At 43.3% G+C, this 26973-nt stretch overlaps 1 protein-coding gene and 1 non-coding gene across 4 annotated transcripts; both read right to left on the minus strand.

Moving 5' to 3' along the window:
- Positions 1–26973, minus strand: ZNF346 (zinc finger protein 346). 3 transcript variants are annotated; one of them, XM_027546889.1, is made up of 7 exons: positions 26740–26973; positions 19230–19333; positions 18564–18656; positions 16655–16799; positions 12373–12603; positions 5809–5902; positions 1–3466 (listed from the first exon to the last, which is right to left on the minus strand). In XM_027546889.1, exons 1-7 carry the CDS (start codon positions 26912–26914, stop codon positions 3379–3381), a joined length of 930 nt encoding a protein of 309 aa, XP_027402690.1. In that variant the 5' UTR covers positions 26915–26973; the 3' UTR covers positions 1–3378. The 3 variants fall into 3 exon arrangements, with proteins under 3 accessions (XP_027402690.1, XP_027402691.1, XP_027402692.1); XM_027546890.1 differs by having other exon boundaries at positions 12373–12555; positions 26740–26972; XM_027546891.1 differs by having other exon boundaries at positions 26862–26967.
- LOC113896782 lies at positions 23554–23660 on the minus strand. The gene has a single exon (XR_003512140.1). It is a non-coding gene; the product is annotated as a U6 spliceosomal RNA (small nuclear RNA).

Below are 26973 nucleotides of genomic sequence, written 5' to 3' on the forward strand. Positions count from 1 at the left end.
TTAGAAAAGCAATGATCAAGTAAAGATAATCTTTGAATATGGCTGACAACAGTTATTTTTGCCCTCCACATCCACTATTCTCCCTTGGGACAGAGGGAGGTCTGCATTTTCTTCTTTGACGCAAGCACATCTTTCTCTCTTTCTGTCAGTGCATTGTAGGTGGGACTCACTCCTTTCCAGGTGCCCAGACGACCATTTCCCCTAGCTGCAGCGACTGGTTTAGGGATGGGAACAGATCCAGATGGGCTAATGAGTCAATCCCAGCATTTTTTACTGGTACCAAGAAAAAGATGTTCTTTCCACTGCAGTTACCAATCTATTAGGATATAAACCTGAAGCTGCCAGAGGCTGTGTCCACCTTCTGGAGAAAGTCTGCCCAGGGCAAGAGGCCACACAGAGCAAACCAGAGTGAGACAACTGTGTCAGAACCTGAATCTAGCCATCCCCGTACAAGGCTGTTTCATTTGGAGACTCAATAAATTTCCTTTTTTAGATAATCACTTTAAGTTTCTTACAGTTACAACTAGAGTCTAATACACCAGGAATCTTGGGTAAAATTATGAGAGGGGAAGGGGGATGGGAATATAAAATAACCACAGAGCCTCGTCCAATCTCATTTTGATGGTGCCGCTGCCGCCCCTGCCTAGTGGCTACTCACTCTGTGAGACCGTGGCCCTGCCAGATGAGTGAGACAGGCCCAGGGGTCATGGGGGAAGCACTCTGGTCCTTGTTTGTAAAGACAAGGAATCTAGAGAACCAGATTCTATGCTCCATTTTGCTCTTAGCAGTGAGACCTTAGGCAAATCACTATACCTTTTTGAACCTTGTTCTTTTTCTATAAAATGGAGTATCATCTCCTAGCTCAAAAGGTTGTTATAGAGATCAAATGTTAGTTTCCCAATTTCTTCAGTGTCTTCATACCCTTGGCTGAGTTAGTGCCTACTAACTTTGTGCATTCCCAGAGCATCCTGTATAACCCTCTATCACCATAATGATCTTTGACTGTATGAGCTACCCAAGGGCTCTAAGAGAATGTTCATTCCTGCATCCCCAGGCCAACAGGGCTGGGCACACAGCTGGTAGGACTCTTGAATCCTGACTAAGGGATCCTGCAGGTCAAGGGCTCATACTCTGGCAGCTCACTCATCTCTCTGCCTTTTGCTTCCTTGCCTGGCAGGTGGGGCTGATCATGACATCTTGGTTGGGGTAGAAGGACTCTGGGGAAACTGCTAAGGCAGTTAGGCTTTGGAAGCTGAGAGCTGTGTAGGACCTTTCCCAGTTGGTGAAGAGCAGGTTCCCAAGAATAATTTGCTGAGTGAAGAATGGGAGTTCAGGCCGCCTGGGCACCTTCCTCAGATCTGGCTGTCTGAAGCAAAGAAGGCTGCTGAAGTCATCGCATGCACTCCTTTCCCAGCTCATTTCTGGGTCATGGAAAAGGTTTTCCAAGAATGACAAGTCCCATGGCACCAGCCTACTGCTACGTATTAGCTGAGCAGGAGAAGCCCATCCCTTCTTATGCATCCTCATTCATTCATTCTTTCATTCAACAAACACTGCACGACAAACCACTCTGTCCACCAGAGGAATGGAGATGAATGACGCTAGGTCTCTGCCCTGAAGGAGTTAGTCTGGAGAGAGTCAAATTGGACACCGCTTCCCTTTTGGCCTCCCTGTACATCTCCTTTCCTGATCCCCTGAATTCCTTCTCACACAGCAGCCACACGATCATCTCAAACAAAGTAGATTCCCAGCTTAAAGCTTCTAAAGACCTCTGTGAGGCCCTCCAAGATAGCGGGAGGTACATGAGCAGATAAGCTTGTATTGAATTTAGGGCACCTGGACTCTGTAGGACTTCTACAGAGCTGCCAAGCAATTTGGATTCCTGTTTCTGTCCCCGCTCCTAAAATTACTGCTTAGGGTGCTGGAAGTCTGAGCAGGGTGAGGGCAAAGGGTAAAGATACACATACTAGATGATTCAAATCCCAGATCTGTTGAGTTGCAGTCTGGCTCATGGGAGAAATTCTTTATTTAGATGCTTCAGTGACCAAAAGATAGAGCATAAGTGCGCACGAGCGTGCGCGCGCACGCACACACACACACACACACACACACAAATACACAAAGGCATTTACAGGCGAAGGGACAGGGAGTGGAGGGAGGAGCCCACGAGAGCAGATGTGGACTTCTCTGACCCAGTGAGGAGGGACCTCAGAGGGTGACCCTCCATGGAATTCCTGTTTGAAAGCTATGAGGTAAAGTCCACTCCCAGTGAAGTCCCAGGCCATAAAGCACAGCAGTGTTGTAGAAATCTACATTTGGGGCTGGGGACATAGCTGTTTCCTCACTGCAAAAGCTTACGCCAGCTCTCTTTTCTATTCCCTTAAGGGTCCGTCTTGCTCCTTGGTCTCAGAGTCTCCTAGTGGGTGATGGGGGAGGACTAGCACCACAGCAGCCTGGGTGGATGGTCTGCTCGCAAGGGGAACAAGAGGACCAGTAGGGCCGAAGGACAGCGGCCAATCTCGGAGCTGGCTGGTGTGAGGGCAGTTTCCCTTTAAAGGGAGAGAGCCGTCCAGGAAATTTTTACGTGGGGACCTTCCCACATGACCCTGTGCCAGAGCACCTCTGATGGAGGAGAGGAAAGGCCTCTGTTGGCATTTTCTGTGATCCCACTGGGCGCTGAGGCCTCCTTCGGCTCTAGCTTGTCCCCAGTTGCTGCAGGTCCTTAGCACCATTCAGGACTGTGGAGAAGGGGAAAGCGGGAGAGCAGTGCTCTGCCAGGACTGTGTCACCGCTCCAGGAGGAGACTTCACAGTGGGCAGAAAACTGGACAACTGGCCAGCATCAGATACCAGGCTCAGGAAAGCTCACACTCTTTGGGGGGCGGGAAGTGTCACATGAACTCCAAGCCTCCATGTGGCAGCCACTTCCATCTGCCCTTTCCTACCTAGGCCAAGGCTTAGAGTGAAAATTCCGGGTTTCACTGGAGATGCCTAGAGCTTAGGGAGACCTCTGTTCTTTAGCTGCAAGGAGTGGTCCATAAGTGACCTCTAGTGGAAAGACAGGCCTGGGGTCTCATGACATATGGCCCAGAAGGGCTGATGAAAGGGAAAGGCCATCCTCCAAATTACCACCCTGGGAAATACCGAGTCCTGTCAACATCTCTGCTTCCCTTACCCTGACCTACAGGGCCGATTCCAAAGGGGAGGAGAAGAAGTAGATTTGCCTGGGCCAATCTGAGGCTGTCTATGGTCTACTCCTGCCTCAGGCCTGTGTACTCTCCAGGTGTAAGAAAGGAAGAAGAGGGAGCCAAGGGCTGACCACAGTAACAGGAAGCTGGCTCATGGCTGGTTCAACTTGGGTTGCTGGACAGAAACACCTCTAGTTTTCCAAGGTGGTTGAGTCTTTCTGAATGGATTGCCTTTGCGTGGGAATCTGGCCCAGAGGTGATGCCACGGTTTTTGGTGACCTGTAATTTGAGAGGGAACAAAGGCATAGGATTAGTCTGTGGTGGTTGTGATGGTATCCCAGGTAGCTTATTCTAATGATAGTACAGCTCTTTCAGGGTGTGGAGTAATAAGCAGGGCAGCTCTCCTTTACTGAGGACCACTGCATGCCAGGCACAAGGCCGGGTGTTCTGCTTTCAGTATACTGTTTCATTCTCTGCTAATTTTGCAGGCCGGGGGGACCAGCACCCCCATCTTATATACAAGGAAACTTAAGTTCAGAAAGTATAAGTGACCTGCCCACAGTAAGCTGTTTTAAAGTGTGGTAGATTCAGGACTGAAGCCCATGCGTTTCCTCTATACTGAACCACTTTTTCTGCCTGTGGGGCTCTACATGACCTGGATAGGATAGAAAGACCATTCTCCTCAGCACATGGAATCAAGTGGCTCTCCAGTCATGACCTCACTAGTATCACCTGATACTGTCTGATTTGTTTTGGATTTGTTTAGGATCTCTTTCTACCATCAGAGGGGGATCAAATGGAAAAGAGAAAAGCATTGGTCTTGGTTCCTACCATAGCCCTGGTGCTCAAAACAGGGTTTGACACATAATAGGTGAACAATAAATCGTTGGTGAGTGAATGAAAGCTTATCTCTAATAGCTCCTCTTATCAGGACTAGGACTTCACATATATTATCTCTAACACTTACTTCTTCCCATAAGGTGAGGAAGAAGAGCTCCATTTGGAAACAGCAGAGCAAAATGAATGGGCTTTGGAGTCAGAGGTTTGAATACTGGGTCTAACTCCAAGTAACCATGGGATCTATGGCAAGTTACTTAATCTATCTGATATTAGGTTTCCTTGGGTTGTAAAGGGTTGGGGGAGTCCTAGTTCAGAGACGCTGTTGCAAATTAAATGAGACTGAATTACGTGTTCAACAAATTATACTATAGTCTTTGTTTTGCTTTTTTGTACCATAATCTTACAGAGAACAAATCGGAGGCTCAAAGAGGTTTATTGACTCACTTAAGGTCACACAGCTGGAAAGTGTAAGAAGAAAATAATAAACAACACTAGCACTTTCAGGTCTGGGTAGCCCCACGGTAGGGTTCTGACTGGTTCCGAGCTGTTTGCCAAAATTGCCACCAGCCAAGCTGCAATGCTAAAAGCGAGATGCAAGCCAAGTTGCGAGGGCTTGTCTCAAATCATATCTAAGGGGAGCCTCACGAGTTCTCCCAGTTAAAGATGCATCTATCAATAAAGCCAGTGTGGGAGAAGAGACTTCAGGCAGAGCAGAGAGGACCAAGAACGTTTTGAGCCTAACACTCTGCACTTCTACCACCTTAATTCACTTGCTCTGTAAGCAATGCAGAACCAATCCTCAAAGTCAAAGCAGTCATCTCAACAGATCTGCCTGAAACTGTTTCTTCATCTGTAAAACAGGGATAATTCCTATCTCCGAAGGTTATGCTGTGGCACACCGTCCACACTACCCTCCTGAAAAGCAGGGACTGAACCATCTGAGCCCTCCCAGCCAGATGTGGCCTGTTCATATCACATGGCACCACAACCCCCTAGTCAGCATTGCCCTGGAGGAGCATGCTGTGAGCCTGCCAAGCCTCAGTGTGAATTGTAGCTCTGCTGGTCGCCTATGTCTGTAAATTAGAATAACCCTTTCCTCCCAGGACTATTGTGAGGATTACCTGAGAGAATCTGCTTGGCATATGGCCTGCAACAGACCAGGAGCTCAACCAAAGAATGTGAGTCATTTTCAAGATTATTACAGACAACTCTGTTAGTCTCTTCCCTTTAAAGCACTTACCACCATTTGTAATTATTGGTGGTTTGCATGGTCGTCGTTTTTGTCTCCTCCCATCAGAATGTTAGGTTATCAGAGCAGGGACTGAGTCTGTCAGACTGGGTCTGTCTGGGCTACCACTCAGAGGTGTTCAGTATTTGATTAATCAAAGAACCTGGTCATATTTGGTAATAACCTGTAGAGGGAGCTCTTGCCACAGAACCAATGGCAGTGAAGACTAGGGTCTTCAAGCCAGTGGTGGGTTGGGGTTGGGGAGTGTCCCCAGTTAGACTGATAACATGTTGCCAAAAAATTTAGGAGACCACTAAGAGAATCATTTCTGTTTTTCTACTAAAACCTTCAGCCCAACAGGTCTAAAGACTGGGGAGAAGCTGACAGGAGAACTCACATAGGGGATACTTCTGTTGACTGACCGAGCTTCTGCTAACTAAAAAGAAAAGACCACCAGGATTCCTTTTTAGCCAAGGAATACCTGGCTTTGTTCTGATTCCGAAGCCCTGAACTCCTGCTGCAGACCCATGAATTTCAAAGTGTGATTACTTACTGGTTCTTGTGTTTGAAGCCGCTGACATGAGCTTGGTACTGTTCTATGGAGTTCAGCACTATCTTGCATGTCTTGCAGGGGTAGCCCTTCCCGGCTGAAACACACGTAAAAGTCAAGATGCTTAGTAATCCAATAAGAAGGGACCTGGGGACTCTGTGCTTCTCACAGCATGTGCAAATGCCCTTCTGAAGATGGACGAGTGGAGTGAGGTTAGGTCGTTGGCCCTGGTAAGAATCCCAGAGGCCTCAATGACTCAATGATCAGGGGCACATGTATGCCTGTGTGTTCCCTGGAGCTGGGAACCTCCTTGTTCCCCACTGCCCTGTAGCCTTAGTCCCAACATGGAGCCTGGTCCAGAGTAGCTGTCTGCTGAGGAAATAAATGATTGATAGAACAAAGAAGTGACATTTGGTGTCACTCTTTTCCAACTGGACTGTGCCCTTAGATGAGAGATCTCTGGGAAGGCAGCCCTCTCCTTGGGCTTGCAATAACAGTAATTAACGAGAAGGCCTATAAGGAAAATTAATCTCTCTCTCTACTGTGGGGCTCACAGACACCCTTTTTCACTAACAGGGCTGCTCCAATGACAAAGTGGCCTTTCTTCACATGGTCTAGCAGAGAGAGCATGGGTTGGGAGCCAAGAAATGGGGCTGGACTCCTGGCTCTGCATTCGCATGACCTTGGCTAAATCCCTTTGCCTTTCTGATCCTCAGCTTTTCTCAACTATAAACCAATTATACCATACCCATAATATTTACAATAAAAAGCAATAGATTACAATTACAATTAATCTGTGATGGATGAGCTATCATAATTCTAATATGCGGTTCTTTTTCTATCAGATATTGTCATCCACCAGTAAAGACATTAAAGATGCAGCAAGCTTATAAAGTACTACTTTCTTAAAGAAATAGGAGGCATTCCCATCTTTATTACCGTACTTTTGGTTATGCAAACACTTTGGAGATATAAATGTTTATGTCCCCCATAAATCTGGTCAGAAATCATTTTTGATTTTGTTGATTAAGTTAAACAGTAGGATAGAGTACTGGGTATAAGTGGTCCAAAGTAAGATAAAAGACTACGCTAAAAATGCTAGATCTTGAAGAAGAAACTGGTTTATGCACTAAACGTTTTGTGCCTTGGTCTAAATATTAACATGTCTATGTAAAATGACAAAAAGAACCAGTGTTGAATCACATTTTATTTCCTGTCGTTCTGCTTTATCCCAGACTGCTAAATGTGTTCTTTCCAAGAAGTTTGATTGAATTACTGTACACATTTACTGTCCTGTGTGACAGTTTTGTCACTGTTAGAGATTTCAGTAATTAAAACGGGAAACAGAAGCTTAGGTTATTTTCCTTATCAAAACTATGTTCCTTGGAGCCACGTTATTATGATGGTTTTCGTGCTCTTGTACACTGGATGTCTTAAGCTGAGTGCAGTTTAGGGGATCCTTTCTAATTACAGGAAGGTACTTCTTTCCTTTAACACTGTGATCTGACCTGTGACAAATCTGTACTACACACTATGTAAATGGCTAACAAGTCAACTGCAAACCAACTGAATGTACAACCTTAGTGCTGATACTGAAATCTCTTCAGAATAGTCATCATGATCTCAAAGTTTGTTTCAGAATTTGCAAGCATCAACTGTCAATCAGAACTGAAGATGAAACACTAATGAATGTTGAATCCTCATGCTCTAGGTGTACTTCCTTTGTAGAATTTTTGTTTCTCTGCTATTTTTACCATACTGTTCCATTTAAATTTCCTACACGCTAACTTCGTTTGTGCGATTGAAATAAAATTGCAGTATATACAAAAATAAAAAAATAAATAAATAAAAAGCAGTTATTATTTACCAAGTGCCTGATATAGTCATGCACTTTATATTATTTTGATTGATGCTCATAAGGATCCCATGAAAACCATCCTTCTCTTACAGAGGAAGAAAATAAGGCATGGTCACATGTCCACAAACACAGAGTTAGTGAATGGCAAACAGGAGTGGCTGACTATGAGGTTCTACTTACCCAGCATGCCTGATGCCAGCTGAGCAAGGCAGGCCACTGTATACATGACTTCAAGAGCCCTCTGACACACCTTTTGAGTCATCTGCCATCCTAAAACCTCACGGCTCTGGAGTGAGATCACCTAGGTTCAAACCCCAGCTCCATCATTTCTTACCTGTAGGACCACATGCTAGGTACTTAACCTCTCTGATATGTGTAAAAGTGGGGCTTCCCTGAGACTTAGGTTCCATACCTATAAAATGCAGTTAATATTAGTATCAACCTTATAAGGTTATTGTAATCATTCAAATAAAAGTAACTGACACATAGTAAGTGTCCAGTAAATATGAGGTTCTGGCTTATTTGTATTTCACTCTTATAGGTTCCATGAGTGATGCTGGCAAAAAAGTGGAGAGTATCTTTTAACCAGCCTTCCATGGCAGCTGGGAACACCAACAATCTCCTCTAATTCAATAAGCTAGCCAATGTTCCCAGCTACCTTTGTTTCTCTTGTATCTTCAGGTATTTCCTGGAAGACATATCCTTTTAAAGTATTTAAGGGGAAAATTATTGCAATTAGATTTCAGGTCTTTTTTAGACACTGAAGGCCAGAATTCATGGTTCAACACAAACAGGCAAAAGACTCATAATGGACTAGCAGAACCACCATCCCTGCAAGGTCCAGGGTAGAACCCGCGGCTGGTGTGGGGGTAACAACCACCAATGGTTAAGAGTCACTGATGCCCAGATTACAAAAGCTCACTCATCATCTATTAAACACCAAGCACCATGACAAAATTTTAGATACATATGCCCTTGGATTCTTATAACAATACTGGAAGATAGGTAGGTGGTTTTCTCCATTTATCAGAGCAGGAAGCAAGCTCAGGGAGGTTAAGTGACCTGGGGTCACAGCTGGATTTGCCCTCTGGTTTGTGAAGCTCTCATCCTTTCTTCTGCACCACAGGTCTCTGGACTCTTCTATGCAAAGTACATCTCAGTGCAGAGTATACTGATCTGTAAGCTAGATTCAAATCGTCACTTGGGGTAAGTGAAGAATTCATTGGTGCTTCTAAAAAACAGCTTTGTTCAGTACCCACACTCATCCATTTTTATCTGGTTTTCATTTGACATGTTTGATATTCTGGTTTCCCCCTGTGATCTTATGAAAAATAAGTCACTAGAGCTCATTTTAAAACATCTGATTTATTTGGAAAAGCACCTGTATCTCCTCCCTTTACTGCCAAGACTTTGAAAGCCCTGTTTACAACTGCTTCTCCATTTCCTTGTCTCTCAATTATTCTGCAACCTATCCCTCTACACGCACACACGCTCTTTCTGAGGCCAATGGAGGCTTCCCTGTATCTAAACTTAATGGACAAATGGATGCTTATGCAACACTTTTGTATTTGGCTTCTCAACAGTGCCTGACAGCACGGCTGATTCCTTCCTCCTTCAGTCTCTTGCTCTTGCTTTCAGCATGCCACACTCTTGATTTTTCTTCGCTGGTGGTTCCTTCTTAGTTTCTTTTGCTGTCTCTTGTTTGACCTTTACCATTTACTATTGCCAGTTTCAGAGGTTTCAATCTTGGTTTTCTTTCTTTCCTTTTTTACTATTTTAAATTGTGGTAAAATACAAATAACAGAAAGTTTACCATCTAATCTATTTTAAGTGTCCAATTCCGTTAATGTTAAAGGACAGTTCTGGGTTAGAGAAATTTGTGTTTTCATCATGTTAAGTATCTTCACGTTACTGTGCAGAACTTTTGTCATTTTTGTGAAACTGCCAATCCATACCCGTTAAACTCTCCATTTCTCCCTTCTCCTAATCCCTGGCAACCACATTCTACTTTCTGTTTCTATGAGTTTGACTACTCTAGATATTTCGTACAAGTGAAATCATATAGGAATTTTCTTTTTGTGACTGATTTATTTCACTGTGTATAATATCCTCAAGGTTCATCCATGTTTATAGCACATCAGAATTTTCAGAGGGCTCAACCTTAGGCCCTTCACTCCTCTCTCTCCAAATTCTCTAAGGGATCTCATTCGTTTCCCTGATTTCAAGTACCACTTATTAGCTTCAAACATATGAAACTATCAATATTTAGCAGTTTCTAACCACCAAAATGGGTGGTTAGAACCAATCTCTAACCAAGACCTTTCTTTTAGGTCTACACCTATGTATCCAACTGCCTCTTGAACATTCCTACTTGGATATCTCATGGGTGTCTTAAACTCAGGCTGCCAAAACCTGGTTATTCACCTTGTGGCTTAAGGCTAAACCCTGACTGCTCGCTTTCCTTCAGCTGCCACACTGGATGGCCAATTCTATTTCCTATCTACCTCCTGAATCCATTTACTCCTGTCTATCTCTACCAATGCCACCTTAGTCCAAGCTCCCATATTCCCCACTACGAATTACTGCAACAGCCTCATTGTTGGTCTCTCTCCACTACCCTTCCTCCTCATTCTAAACCATTCTCCACTTTGTAACTAGAATGCTCTAACTAATAATGCTGAAGATGTGAATGGCTTCCCAGTGCTCTTAGGATAAAGGCTCAAATCTCAAACATGACCTACAGTGCCATGATAGGATACCTGCTCATCGCCCCAGCATCATGTTGCCCCACACTATCCCTTTTGCTTCTGGGAGCCTTTGATCCTTGCTCCTCCATCTTAAGTTATCTTCATAGCATACCATTTGTTTCTCTTTCTAAAGCTTGCCACACTTGTAGTTAATTGCTCAATGCCTGTCTGCTCTGCTAGACTCTAAGCTCCATAAGAACATGGACATGTAATTAATATGTTATATACACAATGCCTGGCGTATATTAGGAAAGAGCTCAACAAACATTTCTTGACTTTGTATGAAATGAATAGACCTGAAAGCCTGTCCCATGTACAGAGGTTGAAGAAACTAGGGGATCAGAACAGGGCAGAGAAAGCAGACCTGCTCTGTGCAGGAGGCAAGGCCCTAAGGAAGGAGGAGCGAAGGTGATAGGGGGTACAGAAAGAGGATTCCAGTAACCCAGGAGGGATGTCGAGAGCTCCAGCGACTGAAAGCATTCGGCTACCTGAATGATATGCAGGGCTTAGTTTGGCATTCTTGAATAAATGAGAGAAATGTGGGCCTGGAGTACAAAGCAAACTCCAAGTCTTGTTTAATCTGCTTGGTAGAGGCTACATCTCACCCTTGTGGGAGACATCTGGACACTCTGGGTCATCCATCTCTCATTTGACTCATACTTGTCATGATACATGCCAGAAGCCCCATGGAAACTATTCTGTGGACCTACCACAGAACCTTACCTGGATTTCAGTGTTGGCTGCCACAGTCTAGCATGGGATCCAGAACAAACCATTTCATCTTTCTGATGCTAATGTCCTCATTTGTAAAATGGGAATAATCAACTGTGCACAACAGAGTTGCTGTGAGGATTAAATCAGGTAATTACACGTGAGAGTATCTAGCCTAAGGCCTGGACTATGGCAGCTATTGGTAAGTGCAGGATGACTGTCTGAAAGAATGAATGAACAAGGGTGGACTGAAGCCAGCAGGGAAAAAAAGCCAAGCTGCGAACAACCTAAATCGTTTGGGAAGGCAGAAGTCCTGTCAGTGGAAGTCCCTGCTTGCACATCCCAGGTCAACACCCCACCTCTGTAAGAAGGGGGTCAGAGTCAGTTCGATATTTCTGCTGACACCCTGTACCTGGAGCACCTCCAGCCAAGTACACTTAAAGCTGGAGGCAGGGGGAAGGAGTGTAAGTTTTGGAATCAGACAGAGCCAGAGACCCCGACTGATACTGTCATTTATTAACATCAGGTCATATCAGCTGTATGACCTTAGCATGTCACTCTGAGTTTCATCTTCTTTACTTGTAAATTGGGAAAATCACAAACTATTTTATAGGAATGCTGTGGGGATCAAATTATGCTGTATACATTAATATCAAAGTGGGATGTGATACCTTTTCCCCCCACCTAGGTTTTCATGAAGGAATTTAGTTGATCTGTAAAGAAATCAGATGATTTAAGCAAGAAAAAAGTATCTAGGAGACAGTTCTAGGATTAAATATGGTAATTCAGCCTTAAATGGAGGAGGGTGAATACAAGGAGAAGGCTTTGGCTTGAGATACAAGAAAAGAATGGATACAAGTTAAGATAAGCGGCCTGAAACACTGCAGTGCCTGAATCCTGCCAATAAAAAAGAGACAATGAGGGAATGGCCAGGCAGGACCAAGTAAAGCAGGGGCAGGGACTAGAGCAAAAGAGGGTCAGCTGTAAATCTGGCTTCCAGAGTCTTTCAAAAAACTGAAAGATACGGTAACAAATGTTTAGCACTGCCTAGGAGAGGCACGTACTCCTCAGCTGACTACATCCCTTTCTGGCTTTTTCACTTATCAAAATTTCCCATCTAGCGTTTGCAAGCATTTGAATTTGCAATGCTTGCTTCAGAAGACCTAAAGAGGAAAGGCATACCCTTGATGGTCCAGGGAGCTCTAGCAGTCAAGCCCTGATCCAGCTCTGGGTGTGAGCTAGGCCCCTTACCTGAGTCAGTGACAGCAGGGTCGGCCAGCCGTCCGTAGTGTGCCATAAGTTTGAGTTTGGTCTCCTGTTTCCTGTGTTTCTTGCCCACATAATGTTGCTGAGCCATGACAGGGTCATTGAAAGTCGCGTGGCAGAGGCTGCAGAACTTGTCTGGGTCTATCATCTCTCTATTCTGGTGCAAGGCTAAGGTGGAGGCCATAAGGAAAGGGTTTGTAAGGCGTTTCAACAGAGCTGTGGTGAGAAAATTCAAACAGAAACAATGAAAAAACCCAGAAGGTGCGAGGCTTTTATGTATGCTGAATGCAAAGAAAGGCTGGGTCACTAGTTAATCATACTTGCATATGGGGCATTGCCTGTATGAATCACACAGTGAAAGCCTTCTCTAATTGAGAAGATATGGGGGAACCCAAAGACCGGCTCCTTTGTTTGGCAGCTTAAACTACTTTAGGCACGTGAATCCCTATTTTCTCATATTCCGAGGAGGTTCTGCACTTCTGCTACCCATCTGCCAAATTACAATAGATGAGAGATGTACATGCTTGCAATCTTTTCATCCCTCAGAACTCCCCAGAATGTTACAGCACATAGAACAAGAAATGTGGGTGTTTTATTCCCATCCTTAAAGTACCCGTTATAGATCTGGAAGCCAATGCACAGATGCACAGCCTGAGGGTCTAGAGGGTCATTTAGAAAAGGCGCCACACTAAGGGGGCCTTTTGAGCTGCACTGCCCTCTACGCTGAGTTGGGAGAGGAGAATGACACTGACATTTAGTTACCAGCTTTGTATATACATTTTCTCTTCTGGTCTTCTGAATTATGCTCTGCAGTAGGTATCATCTTGCCATGATACAGAGAAAAACCAAGGCTCAGATGGGTGAAATGACTTACCAAAGATCACTCAGTTAATGAGTGAATCCAGGTCTGTGTGACCCTAGAGTCCATGCCCTCTTTGCTATGCCAGGCTGCCAGAGTGTGGCAGGGAGACAAGAAGGCTACAGCCCATGCGTTTACCTACAGAAAGCATCCCTGGCTCGGATCTATGAATTCAGCTAATCAGAGCCTGGTATGGGCATATGTGTAAACCTCCTGTGGGCCAACAAATGTCCTGACTATAGGCTGCACTGCTGCTTTAAAAGGTGGATGCCATGGCTCACTCATGAGCCCACGTGGCTGGAATGGTATCAATCCAGTAACCACTGCTTTAAGAATGTGGCCTAGAACTCCCACCAACGGTGGAGGAGGGGTGGGGTTCAGCAGCACTCACACACAGATGCTCTTTCATCCCTTCCACTTCAATGGGGGAAGTTTCGAGGATTTTCAACAAGCCAGAAGAAAGTTGCTGGCTTTTCCTACATGGTTTTCCAGTAGAGAGACTCTTGATTCTCCTGGCTATTAATTTTCCTTAGTCATTATTTCAACAAGTCACTGGAAAAGTAATGTACATGTTGCAGAATATTCAATAATATGAGAAAATATTCAGTATGTGGTGTTGAGTGAAAAAAAAAAAGGCAGGTTATATAGCAAACTATTTCTTTTGTCCTTAGTTCTGTAAAACAACTGGTAATGTGTAGAGAAAGACCAAAAGCATTGAGTAAAAGGATACTTTTCAGTATTTTCCACCTTTTCTACAGTGAGTGTAGATTTTTGATATCAGAAGAGATAATCATAGTCATTAAAATGTAAAGGCCAATCTTTAAAAGACACTAAAGAGAAACATCAGAGGTGAATGGTTCATTAAAGTTGGAGGAACCATTTAATGGACATCCAATAAAAATGAGAGCTATGGGAGTCTTCTTTCAGGAAACAACTTGAAATATAGAAAGAGAATTCTACAGGACTGTTCACTGTAGTGTTATTTATAAATACCAACAAAAGAGAGGGAGAAAACGTAAATATTCATCATTAGAGGATGGTTAAATGAATGTGGTGCAACGGGACATTGTCATTAACAATGTTTATGAAAAACTTTTTAATAACATGGAGAAATACAAATGTTCTACTAGTGAAAAGAGTATAAAATAAAATTATACACACAATATGATCATATCATTACTAAAAGACATAAGTGCAATCTGTATGTGTGTACTGGTATTCTGAAATGCTGCCAACACATTAACAGTGTTTCTCTCTTGGTGGTAGGATTTGAGTGGTATTTACTCTTCTCTTTGAACCTTTTGCATTGTTTGAACTAGAAGTAACAATGATGAGTATGCATTGTTTTTATAAAAACAATAAAGTTAAAGTATTTACATTTATATACATAAGCTAGACATACATAAAACAAATATAGACACAGATATACACACATACACATAACAAAAGATTATAGGAGAAATAGTACTCCAAAATGTTAACAGTGGTTGTCTTTGAATGGTAAAATTATGGGTATTTTCTTTCCATTTATCTATATTTTCCATACTTTCTACAATATGCTTGTATTACTTTTACATTAGAGAAACGTTTACTTTCAGAAATATAGTTATAAACTCATGTAATAGCATGGAAATGTGCTCTAACTACAAAATTAAAAGTTAATGCAAGATACAAATGGTACATGAACTATGATTATAATTATATAAAAACACATCTGTTATGTGGCAAGGGCCAAAAGTAAATATGAAAAATAAACTCTTCGATATGGAATCTTTGGTCCAGGAATATTCCAGGGAATTTTCCCATTTATGTAAAGACAAGTTCATATAAATCTAAAGATAAGTGATCTTACAAAGTTCTGTTCTTAAGCTAGTTTCCTTTGGCCTAATGTTTTGGTACCATAAATGGTACCAACAGTGACTTCACAAAAAAAACAACTAGTACTAGTATAACTTAATGACGAACAAATTGGAAGCAAGGCCAATGACATGCTCTGGGTGGTGAATGCCTGACCAACCGCTGCATTTTATGTGGGGATTCCACTCACTATCGTGGTTGTGCTGCTAATACCGACAATAGAATCTGCTGGGTACTCTCTGGCAGTCCAGTGGTTAGGACTTGGCGCTCTCACTGCTGGGGCCCAGATTCAATCCCTACTTGGGATTGAATCCCTGCAAGCCGTGCAGCACGGCCCAAAGACAAAACAAAACAAAAAAATCCTAAAATGTCATTTACTGAACATCTATTATGTCTCAGGGCCCTTATATGCATTATTTCATCCTCATAACATTTGAAGTAGATGATATTATCAACATTTTATAGGTGAGAAAATTCATGCATTAAGTTCAGTCATACAGATGGTAAATAGCAGTGCCAGGATTTAAACTTGGGCATCCATGACTTCATCTGCTGTTTTATTGCTAGAATACTAGATTTGGGTGTGGTAAGACAGTATAATTATGAGTGATTTTTTTTTTTTACCCTATTCTTCAAAGTCTTCTAAAACATAATTGTCTTGTTTTCATAATACAGCAATTCAAAAAAGGACAAGTATTACAGATAGTATAGTCTACCTCTTGGTCCAAAATAGAGAAGAAAAATTACTGAGAAAAAAATGATATAAAGATCAAAGAACCTTCAGTCTGCTAATTAACTGCTAACTAACTGCAGTTAGGAGAGATGTAAAATCCTAAAAAGTCAAAGAACCTTCAGTCTGCTAACCAACTGCTAACTAACTGCAGTTAGCAGAGATGTAAAATCCTAAAAAGTCAGTAGTTAATGAGATGAAAATGAAGGCTGAGCCCCAGTGGTGACAAGATAAAGGGGGTTATTTTAGAAGTCACTGCCCTGGGAATGGATTCATGGCAGCTGCAAACACTGTTTGTTGGGCAGTACTGGCAGTGCTGAAGTCTTCAGCTTTGAAAGGCAGGTCCTTGTCCTGAGGAGAACAGGCAGCTTAGAGGATTAAAGTGAACAGGGCATAACCTGAGCACACAAAAAAGACAAAAATCTAACTTTTAACTTGGAATACATGGTAATAAGGGCAGGTGGATGCTAGGAGGGAAAAATCTAAGTGAGAGAGGCAGGAGACAGAATGCTCTCCTGGTGTGCATAGCCTGGAGGACTTAGGCACTCCCGAGTTATAATTATTTGTCAGGACAAAAGCTCAGGGCTAAGAAGCTTCTACAGAGAAAGACTGATATAACCAAAGAAAGGAAGGTTAGGTGAGTAGGACTCTGAGGCTGCATTTCAATGAAGCTGTGTCTACTCTGATATTTTTAAGGGCTCTCAAAAGCAGTTCAACCTCTTCAAGTCTGCGGCCCCAGTGAGCATTTCTGGGAGCACCTGGCATTGGTGCCTTGAGGACGGGAGGGGTCCCGATATAGCACCACTCAGGAAAACCAGTACCTTCCACCTTAGTGGATTGCTGCTTCAGCTTTAAGTTCTTTGCGTGGGTCTTCCCCAGGTAGTGCGACTGGGCCACGACAGGGGAGGAAAAGGTCATGTTACAGATGGGGCAGCACTGGTTCTTGTCTTTGCTTCTGCTGCTCTTCTGGTTAGGAGAAAGAACACAGGTCTGATCACGCCACTGCCCGGCCAGAAAATCTTCACTGGTTCCCCACTGCCCATAGGAGAATGGGCCTTCAAGGCCCTCTTCACACACTGACCCCAACCTACCTTTCTGGATTCTTTCTGAGCTACTTCATCTCATGCTCTACTCACCACTCCCCGTTTTGTTCTCTGCTACTTCCACGTTTTACTTGGGCCATTCCTACTGCCTAGAATGGTCCTCCTTTCTTTCCTGCCTGGCATATGTCTGCTTAGCCTTCAAGGCCCGATTAAATATCATCTCTTCTGAGAGACTTTTACTCAAGAAAATTACTCAGTAAAGAATTATCAACCTGCTTTGTGTGATTATTCCAGGAAGAATTAGCTTTATTCTTCCTCTATACTCCTGGAATACATTAAACAGACCTCTATCATACCACGTGCCACCCTAAACTGACAGTGTTGTAGCTTAGGAGACTTTCCTGTGGACTCAAGTTCAACGTTTGGGCAAAGACCGTTAGACTCACGTATGTTTCCTATCCTTAGCACCCTGGGGGAGACTGGCACACAGCAGATGTTCAGGGTTTATTGAACAAGCCCATTGGATTTTATTTGATGATTATGACTAGGCTAGAAAACAATGTATTTCAAGCCTATATTAAGGGCTTCCAGGATCTCTTTCAGGTCTGCTCTCTGAATAAAATATTCATTCTAAGATAGGATTTTTCAATTTTGGTACTATTAACACTTGGGGCTGAATAATTCTTTGTTGGATGTGGAGGAGTCTGTGATCTCATTTGAACTACTGGACCACCCCGAGAGTTGAGGGATTGGAGATATAAAGAGGTAAAGTGACTTGCCCAGGGCCACAGAGTTGATACTGTCTTTCTGAATTCCACATCATAAGGAAGGCAACTAGGGGGTTAGTCCAGTGAATGTGGAGAAAGGATAAGCAACGCCCTTCCAAACCTGTGGCCCCTGTGATAGGGAGGCACAGTTTGTAGTGTACAGTCTAACTCACTGAACATCCACTAGAATTGTAATTTGACTTTACAATACCCTTACAAGGTAGCAACTATTATCTCTACAGAGAGGTTAAGTGACTTGTCCAAGGTCACCCAACCAGTAAGTTCTAGAGCTAGTATTTGGCCCTAGTCTGCTGACTTATCATCCCATGATATTTGCACAGCCTGCTATGGAACAAAAATAATGGTATACCTGAGGGACTGGGGTTGTTTCAGCATAATTCTCACAGTATTGCTAAGGCAAAAGCAAACATGTTTACATCTTGATCAGAGCAAGAATTTGGAAAAGTGTTCCTTCCACTTGTTTATTCTCAATATTCAAGTGCTAAACTCAGTTCTTTCCATTGGATCTCAAGAACGTAAGCATTCTGGTTTCCTTCCTCTCTCTTCCTTAGTAGGGCATGGACAGTGGTCCTACTCTGACAAACCATTCAACGTAATATATAACAATGGCTCCATTTACTGAGGCCCTACTATGTGCCAGGCTCTGTGTTGGGTGCTTTAATAAACCTTCCTTCATTTTTGTTTGGAAAAATCCTGAAAGGTAGTTGATATTAGCATCCTCATTATTACAGAGGAAGAAATCAAGCCTCAGAAAGGATCAAGACTTGCCCAGGTCACACAACAGGGCCAGGATTTGAAGCCCAGTCAGTCTGACTCAAAGCCCACGCCCTTTCCACCACACCAACCTGCCTGCTGGCTTCATCAGGAAGTGAGTGGTCTCAACATGGCAGCTGGATTACCTGATCTGAGTCTAGCCTCTTCATTTCCCCCTTTAGTGTCTCCATTCCATGGATTGCTAGGTATCTCTTCACTTTGTTGGCATGTTTTTTGCTCTGTAAGAACCCAGGAAAAAGATCAAAGATACCCAAATGCCATTTCATACCTAAGGCACTCAAAAATATCTACTAGATTTTCAGTGGTTCATCCTCACAGAAACTTTTGAGGAGGAGAGGGTAGGGGGAAAATATAGTTTATTGAATTCCTACTTTGAATAACGTACTTAGATGCTGTCCAATCTAATCATAAAAATTTATGAGAAAATTATCATCATCTCAATCTTATAGATGAGGAAACTGAGGCTGAAGATAATGAGGTTTCTTGACCAAGAGGAGTAGCAGAGTTGTGATTCAACTACAGGTTTATTTAAAGCATAGACTTTCTACTACACCAAGCTGTAAGGGAAGATATAAGTACAATGATCTTGATTTGGATGGAGAAATGAGACTCAGAAAAATTAAGTAAATCAGTCAAATTAAGACAATCAGTCAAATTAAGACTCAGTCAAAAATTAAGCCAACATGCATGGAGGCAACATCTGGGTGGCTAAGAAGGAATTCACTGTGCAAGCCAGAGAGAAGAGGGGACGTGGCACTGGGTCTAGAAAGTACTAAGGTCCAAGGGCATACCTGATAGTGTGCCAGCTTCTGGGACTCAGAAATGAGCAAGGCGCAGCAAACCTTACACTGGGTGTTGGTGAAGAGACACTGGTTCTTCTGGATCATGTGTTCCACTACAGAGAGAAAAATAAACACTCTGTGAGTTAAAAACCTGCCTCAATAGCACTGTCTTTGAACACTGCCTCAAATGCAGGCACTGAATAATGGAATGCCATGCTATTAAATCTGCCACCCCTCCCCTAAGGGCTTTCATGACTCAGGCTATATTCTTGTGCGACCAAATCTATAACTTACTTTATAATTTTATGTAGGCTAACTTTCTTCACTAAATTCTTTTAAAAAGGAGTCTTTAAATTACAAACTTAAGTAAAAACCAATAAAAATGAATACATTAAAAAAGAAACAATTCTAGCTAGATACTGGTGTGAGAAGCTTGCAGAGCTTCCTAAAAGGAACATCAAGAGAGTGGCAACTGTGAGGAGACGTGTTAAGACATGGTAGCAACCAACTGACACGTCTTCTCAGGTAGAACTGGAAGGACTGAAAGACTTGAAAAGGAAATAATTCTCCTACTGTTCTTGATCTGAAATCAAGATTTTGAAATATCTAAAATTACTCAATATGTCATGTAAGTTCCACACTGTAGGAAACCACAGTATTAACCTGTACTTAATTGTTGCACCTGGAAAACAAGGCCTTACTTTTTGAAGAGGGAGTAAAATCTCACTCCAGACATTTCTATCACCATGGCATTGATAATCTGAGGCAGGGATAAGTCTAGAAAACCATGATGAGATGGCAAATCCATGTTTTTTATCTTCTACTCTGGATCAAAAAGTGGACAAGATTTCCTGGAGGGAACTTTTGGGTGGGGAACTTTTAAGGTTCTTCTCCTGCAAGAACGAAAGCTTATTTATAACAGCCCTTTTGGGAAGAAGGGGTGTTGTCTGGCTATATTTCTGCTCCTTGGAGTCCCTTGTTTATTTCCCCATTTTTCTCCTACAGTGTTTGGTAAATTTTTCTGAAAGACTTTGGCTGCCTCAGCCATTCTCAGAGAAACAAAAGGAAGTGGTTGCGTGAATAGATCTGGGACAGAGCTTTTTAATTTTTATTTATTTATCTTTGGCTGTGCTGGGTCTTCACTGCTGTGCGCGGGCTTTCTCTAGTCACAGCAAGCAGGGGCTACTTGTTGCAGTGTGAAGGCTTCTTATTGCAGTGGCTTCTCTTGTTGCAGAGCACAGGCTCTAGGGTGCATGGGCTTCAGCAGTGGCAGCACATGGGCTCAGTAGTTGTGGCTCCCAGACTCTAGAGCACAGGCTCAATAGTTGTGGCACATGGGCTCAGTTGCTGTGTGGCATGTGGGATCTTCCTGGATCAGGGATTGAACCCGTGTCTCCTGCATTGGCAGGTGGATTCTTTACCACTAAACCACCAGGGAAGCCCCTGAGAGCTTTTTAAAGGGAGGGTGAGAGGCTCCTCAGAATGCAAAGCCCACAAGAGGAAAATGTTACCCAGGGTCCAGGCATCCTCTCCTTGCCTGGAGATGTTGGATTATTTTATTAAAGGAGATGGGGTTTCCTCTCAAGAATATTCAGAATCTGATTCCCAGAGACTAAACAGGTAAGGACCATGTCATTTATGACTTTGTATCCCCAATATCTAATAAAATGCATGACCCAGAATGGTCATCATTAAAAAGTCTACAAATAACACATGCTGAATGAGGGTGACTCTCTAGGGACTCTCTTACACTGCTGGTGGGAACGTAAATTGGTACAATCACTACGGAAAACACCATGGAGGTTCTTTAAAAATTGAAAAAAATAGAGTTGCCATATGATCCAGCAATCCCACTCCTGGGTGTATATCCAGACAAAACTATAATTCAAAAAGATACATGTACCTCTATGTTCATAGCAGCACTATTCACAATAGCCAAGACATGGAACAACCTATATGTCCATCAACAGATGAACAGATAAAGAAAATGTGATACCTACACACAATAGAGTATTACTCAGCCATAAAAAAGAATGAAATAATGTCATATGCAGCAATATGGATGCACTTAGAGATTATCATACTGAGTGAAGTCAGACAGAGAAAGACAAATAACATATATCACTTACATGCAGAATCTCAAAATACGACACAAATGAACCTATCTATGAAACAGAGACAGACTCACGGACATAGAGAACAGACTTGTCATTACCAAGGGGAGGGAGTGGGAGAGGGATGTATTGGGAGTTTGGGATTAGGAGATGCAAACCACTGTATGTCGAATGAATTAAACAAAAAGGTCCTACTGTATAGCACAGGGAACTATATTTAATATCCCATGATAAACCATAATGGAAAATAATATGAAAAAAATATCACTTTGCTGTACAGCAGAAACGTATTCAATATTATAAATCAGTTACACTTCAACAAATAAATTAATGAAGTCTCTGAGGCACGAATGTCTGGCATATGCAAGAAATGAAGAGAAGGACACTGTGGATACAGTATGGTGAATGAGTGAATAGTGGTAGGAAATGAAGTTGGGAAAAACAGCTTGAGGCCTGCCAGATAATGCTTGAACCAGTATAGGCCTCATAAACCATGATCTGAACTATGGATTTTATTCATAGTGCAATGAGAAGTGGTAAGATATGGCTTACGTTTTGAAAAGATTAGTCTGTTCATTGTGTCAGCAGACTGTATGGGAATAGGAACAGAAGCAGGGAGAGCAGGGAGGAGGCTGCTGCAGTCTTCTAGGCAGCACATGACAGAAATCTGGACCAGGTAGGTTGTCAGTGGAGACGAGGAAAAGTGGATGGATTTGGAATTATGTTCTGGAAGTAGATCTGACATCCACTTTCTCTGACTGGATGGAGGGGGTGAAGTAGGACAGGAGTCAGGGATAACTCCTAGGTTTTGAATTTGAGCAACAAGTAGATGAGAAGTGGAGGAAGACAGTGTTGGAGGGGAAATTAAGACTTTTCCTTCAGCTATATTAAACATGAGTGGTCTATCATACACATGGGTAGAGATATCAAGTAGTCACCTAGAGATGCAAGCCTGGAGTTCAAGGGAAAGGTCAGAGCTGGAGATACAAATTGAGAATCATCAGTGTATTTATCATGTTTAAAGCGGTGGACTAGAAGAGGATGCCTAATGTAGATGGAAAAGGAAAGAGATCTTGGGATTTTAATATTTATTTATTTATTTTGACTGTGCTGGGTCTCTGTTGCTGTGTGGGTTTTTTCTCCAGGTGCGGAGGGTGTGGGCTTCTCACTGCAGTGGCTTCTCTTATTGCAGAGCACAGGCTCTAGGGTGCACAGGCCTCAGTAGCTGCATCTTGTGGGCTCAGTAGTTGTGGTTCTCAGGCTCTAGAGCACAAGCTCGTTACTTGTGCCATACAGGCACAGTTGCTCTGCAGCATGTGGAATCTTCCTGGATCAGGGATTGAACTAGTGTCTTCGGCACTGGCAGGTGGATTCTTTACCTCTGAGTGGACTGGATTCTTTACCAATCCCAGGGAAGCCCCTGGGATTTTGAGTCCTGAACCCCCCAAATTTAGAAGTCAGGCAGAGAAAGTGAAATTGGACATAAAATGAGTAGAAGGTAGAGCTTGCAGCTATAGTAGAGTGAGGAATCATCTTCACCCAGAGCAACTAAAACTGGACAAAGTTGACAGAAACAATCCCTTCAGTGCTCTGGAAACTGATCAAAGGTACTTAACAATCTGGGAAGCAGTTATGCTTGCACAACTGCTGAACTCTGGATGAGAAGAGCAGGGATCTGGGACTGCTCTTATCACCTCCCGCACTCAGTCAGAGCAGAGGTTCTACCAGGAAGAGGCAGGATGTGAGAAGCAACAGCTTCCCCATGAAAGAGGAAATTACTTGAGTTGGAGTGGTACACAATGCCCTGATCTTTTGATAATGTCGGTGCAAGTGATGGTCTCAGAGGCAGGTGAGCAGGAAAGGCCAAAGGCTCTACTATAACCTGAGGTTAGTCATGTCTGTGGCTGAGACTGTGTGGCAGTGGGGACCTAAAAGGGCCTAAGGTGGCTAAATACTCCTGGCCAACTCTGGTAGTTCACATGAACCTAACTGATGCAAAAGAGCCTGACAGAAAATAAAAGTTAGGGCTGACTTTAAAATGGCCTGAACTTTGAATGCCCTTTCCTACATACCCACAGATCCAACTGCAGAGGACTAAGGCCTTACTGACTCCAGGTGTTACTGAATCACTGTCTGACCACTAAGCAACATACAGACATGTGGAAGACATATAATAAAAATGAACCAAAGTGGGAATATTTGCTCTTCAAGTCTTTTTTTTAAATATGGAATGCTTCACGAATTTGTGTGTCATTCTTAAGCAGGGGCCATGCTAATCTTCTCTGTATTGTTCTAATTTTAGTATATGTGCTGCCGAAGCGAGCACTGTTCTTCAAGTCTTAAGCCACTACATAAGCAGTTTTCTTCCAAGCTTGGAGGAAGTCCTAACTATTCCATCATGAAATCACATGGAGAGACCAAGACTACATGAAAAAAAGAGATACCTAGTCAGCCTCCAGAAGTTCCATCCACTATTGTTTCAGCTCTAGCCACCATCTGATTACAATTGCAAAAGGGACCTTGAGTCAGAACTGTCCAGTCAACCCTTTCCTGAATTCCTGACTTACAAAAATCTGCAAGAAGTTCATGAGGCTGGAGGAAGCTAAGGTCCACAGAGGGGAAAAAGACTTACATGAGTTATCAGAATTCTGAGAAGGTGGCCTGAATGTGCATCTCTGTTGGTCAGATACAACTCTAATCCATCTACCACAATTACCACAGGGGACAGGTTTGATACAAGCAATTAGGTGCTTAGAAAATATTGGAAAGACTGAGGTACTAGGCTGAGCCTTCCGGAAATGTCTCCAGGAACAATGCACGCATTACTGTTCCAACATGTGAGATAGTCTCTGAGGCCTGTACCGCAGCCTTGCTGAAGTAAGAAGCTCCATGTCACTGAACAGGCCTCTTAACCTATGAAGCTGGAGAATGGATGGTGGAACACTGATGTGGGAAGACCTTATAGTTTTACAGTTTTTCTTGATAGTACCAATAGTCTCAGGAATGTGATTTTCACCACATTTCTACCTTCCAAATCTTATGAGAAAGCACCTAATTGGTAGGATTTATTTTGTATCTATATTGTAGATAATCAGAAGATGTATGGGGCAGAGGCTGAGAGATCTAGAATGTGAAACAAAGGGCTGATTTTCACAAGGTCATGAAGGAGGGACAGCAAATCTAGTCATATCAACAACTAAATTAAATGTCAATAGTTTAAACAGCCCACTTGAAAGGCATAGATCATTAGAGGATAAAAAAGCAAGAATCATACAATGGAATTTTATTTAACAATAAAAAGGAATAAAGTATTAATACTCACTACAATTTGGCTAAACCTCAAAAACATGCTGAGTGAGAGAAACAAAATGCAAAAGACTATGTACTATATGTTCCATTTATGTGAAAAGTTCGGAGAGGGCAAATTTATAGAGACAGAAAACAGATTAGTGGTTGCCAAGGGCAGGAGGTGAGAGTGGGGATTTAATGTAAAAGAGCACAAAAGAGGGACTTCCCCGGTGGTTCAGTGGCTAAGACTCCACACTCCCAATGCAGGTGCCCCGAGTTTGATCCCTGGTCAGAGAACTAGATCCCACATACCGCAACTAAGAGTTGGCACAGCCAAAAAAAAAAAAAAAAAGCACAAAGGAACTAATTGGAGTGATGGAAATAGAAGTTGGCCTAGGGTTATACAACTCTATACTTTTACTACAAATCATTGAATTGTACAGTTACAATGGGTGAATTTTATGGTGTATAAATTACAACTCAATGAGAAAACAAAAATTATAACTAAGAGAAAACAAAAAACCCAAAGTGAGTAGGACTTGGTGTTATAGGTATCTATCTAGACCTCAAACAAATCCTTGGACAAAGTGAGATCAGAGAAATGAATTGGTCTTTAAGTGATTGTGTGCCCTCATACACACATAAACAGTTCACTTTCCAGAGCACAGCTGCTGTGTTCTCTGCTTCAAGGTCCAGAGCATGCCTGCTCTGTCCCCTGAGGACAAAGGTCACTTCCTGTTTGTGTACCCCCAACTTTTAGACTTTCTTACTGCACCCACTACATTATACTGCAACTGTCTTGGCGTCTGCTTCCGGGACTAGACCACAAGCCCCTCCAGAGCAAGGACAGTATTTTCATCTCTGCAGCTTTGATTTCCAGCCAATCCTGGGAAGAGAGTATTTGTCAAATTAATGAAAGGAAAATTGTAACTGTGTGCCAAACAAGTTTGAAAGTATAAGAATGAGGGAGATAGGAGCCTCATATTAATTTAAGAGTCACACAAGACTAGTTTAACTGGTAGAGTATATATAGGGTATAGGTCTGTCATGTGTACCACCCCAAATTTAAACATATCTTCCTTGGATGTGGTCAAAAATTTCATTTTATCCCATGGCAATCAGTTCACAAGCAATATATTAACTTCCAAGATTAGTCTGCTCAGCAAGCAAACAAATCTTTAGAGAAATCTGATTTCTCTGCAGATTACCTGACAGGATTAGCACAAAAGCCCAGTTTGTGTACTTCTGGGTTAGAGTTAAGCAGCTAGCTCTGCTAAGAACTGTGAAGTGGGTCACAAAACGGGGTCACAGCAGCTCTTTCTATTCTCCTCTTTCTATCTCCATCTTATCCAGGGCCAGGTCAAGTGCAGAGCAAGCTGGGAAGCTCAGAAATGCCCTTCTAGGTGGCCTTATGTATTCCATTCTCAACTTTGGGTCAAGCGTGGGATACAAACAAGAAGCTGGAGCCAAAGAATGCCCTGACCAGCTTCTCAGGCTCCTGGCCCCCATATTAGAAAAAGGACCCAGCTGGTGGAGACAAGAGAAAAGACACCAAAAAACAAAAGAGGTAAGCCAGGACTCAGTCACCAAGTCCAGAAGGAACACTGAGGTAAGGAGGCGGCCTTCTACAGCCCTCGGAAGTGCAGGGCATGAAAAAAGGAGGCAAAAGACACTAGGGATGGGAGAACCTGGAAACTGGGACGGTGAAGGGGCTACGAGGCTGGCAGGGAAGGTTCTCGGGGTCTCCGAGATGGCCTAGACGGCAAGCCTAGAGATTCCAGTCCTCGAATTCAGGAAGAGGTGAGCTCTGGTACGTGACGAAGGCGGGGGAAAGAAGCCCACGGCGAGCGTGAGAAGGCCACTGACCATCTGCGCGCGATTCTTGGGGTGCCGCAGCCTGGATTTTTCAGGGGAGCTGGCTCACGGCGCCCGGGCCATAGCGTGGTGCACGAGTCAGGGAGTCCCCTGGCGCCTCGCGCAAGGGGGCGGGCCGAGCGCCAGGGGGTGTGACCGTAGACCTGGGGGCCGGTCCATGTCCCCGCCCCGCGCTTCCGCCACTCCCCGCGAAACTAGCAGGCGGGCGAGGGGCTTCCAGCCTCTGAAGCCCCCGGACTCACCTTCCTCCCTCCCCACTGGTTGCGACCCGGACACTGCTTCCCAGAGGCGGCGCGCCCTCTCGCGGTCGAAGCGCAGCCCATCCGGTTCCCGGCCCTCCCGCTCCTCCGAATTGTTGTACGACCTGGCCCCGCCGCTGTCCGCATTCTCCACCGTGCCCAATGCAGGATACTCCATCTTCCCCGCAAGCTCTAACCGGCCGATAGCTGCTCATGAATCTTGATCTCGCGAGATGT

This window comes from Bos indicus x Bos taurus, chromosome 7 (assembly GCF_003369695.1).
Source record: "Bos indicus x Bos taurus breed Angus x Brahman F1 hybrid chromosome 7, Bos_hybrid_MaternalHap_v2.0, whole genome shotgun sequence".
Taxonomy (NCBI): Eukaryota; Metazoa; Chordata; class Mammalia; order Artiodactyla; family Bovidae; genus Bos; species Bos indicus x Bos taurus.

Coding starts and splice junctions, on each gene's coding strand:
- ZNF346 (XM_027546889.1), bottom strand. CDS start 26,914: ATGGAGTATCCTGCATTGGGCACGGTGGAGAATGCGGACAGCGGCGGG. Junction 19,334..26,739: donor ACCAGTGGGGAGGGAGGAAG/GTGAGTCCGGGG, acceptor TTCTCTCTGTAG/TGGAACACATGATCCAGAAG. Junction 16,800..18,563: donor AGAGGCTAGACTCAGATCAG/GTAATCCAGCTG, acceptor TCTCCTAACCAG/AAGAGCAGCAGAAGCAAAGA.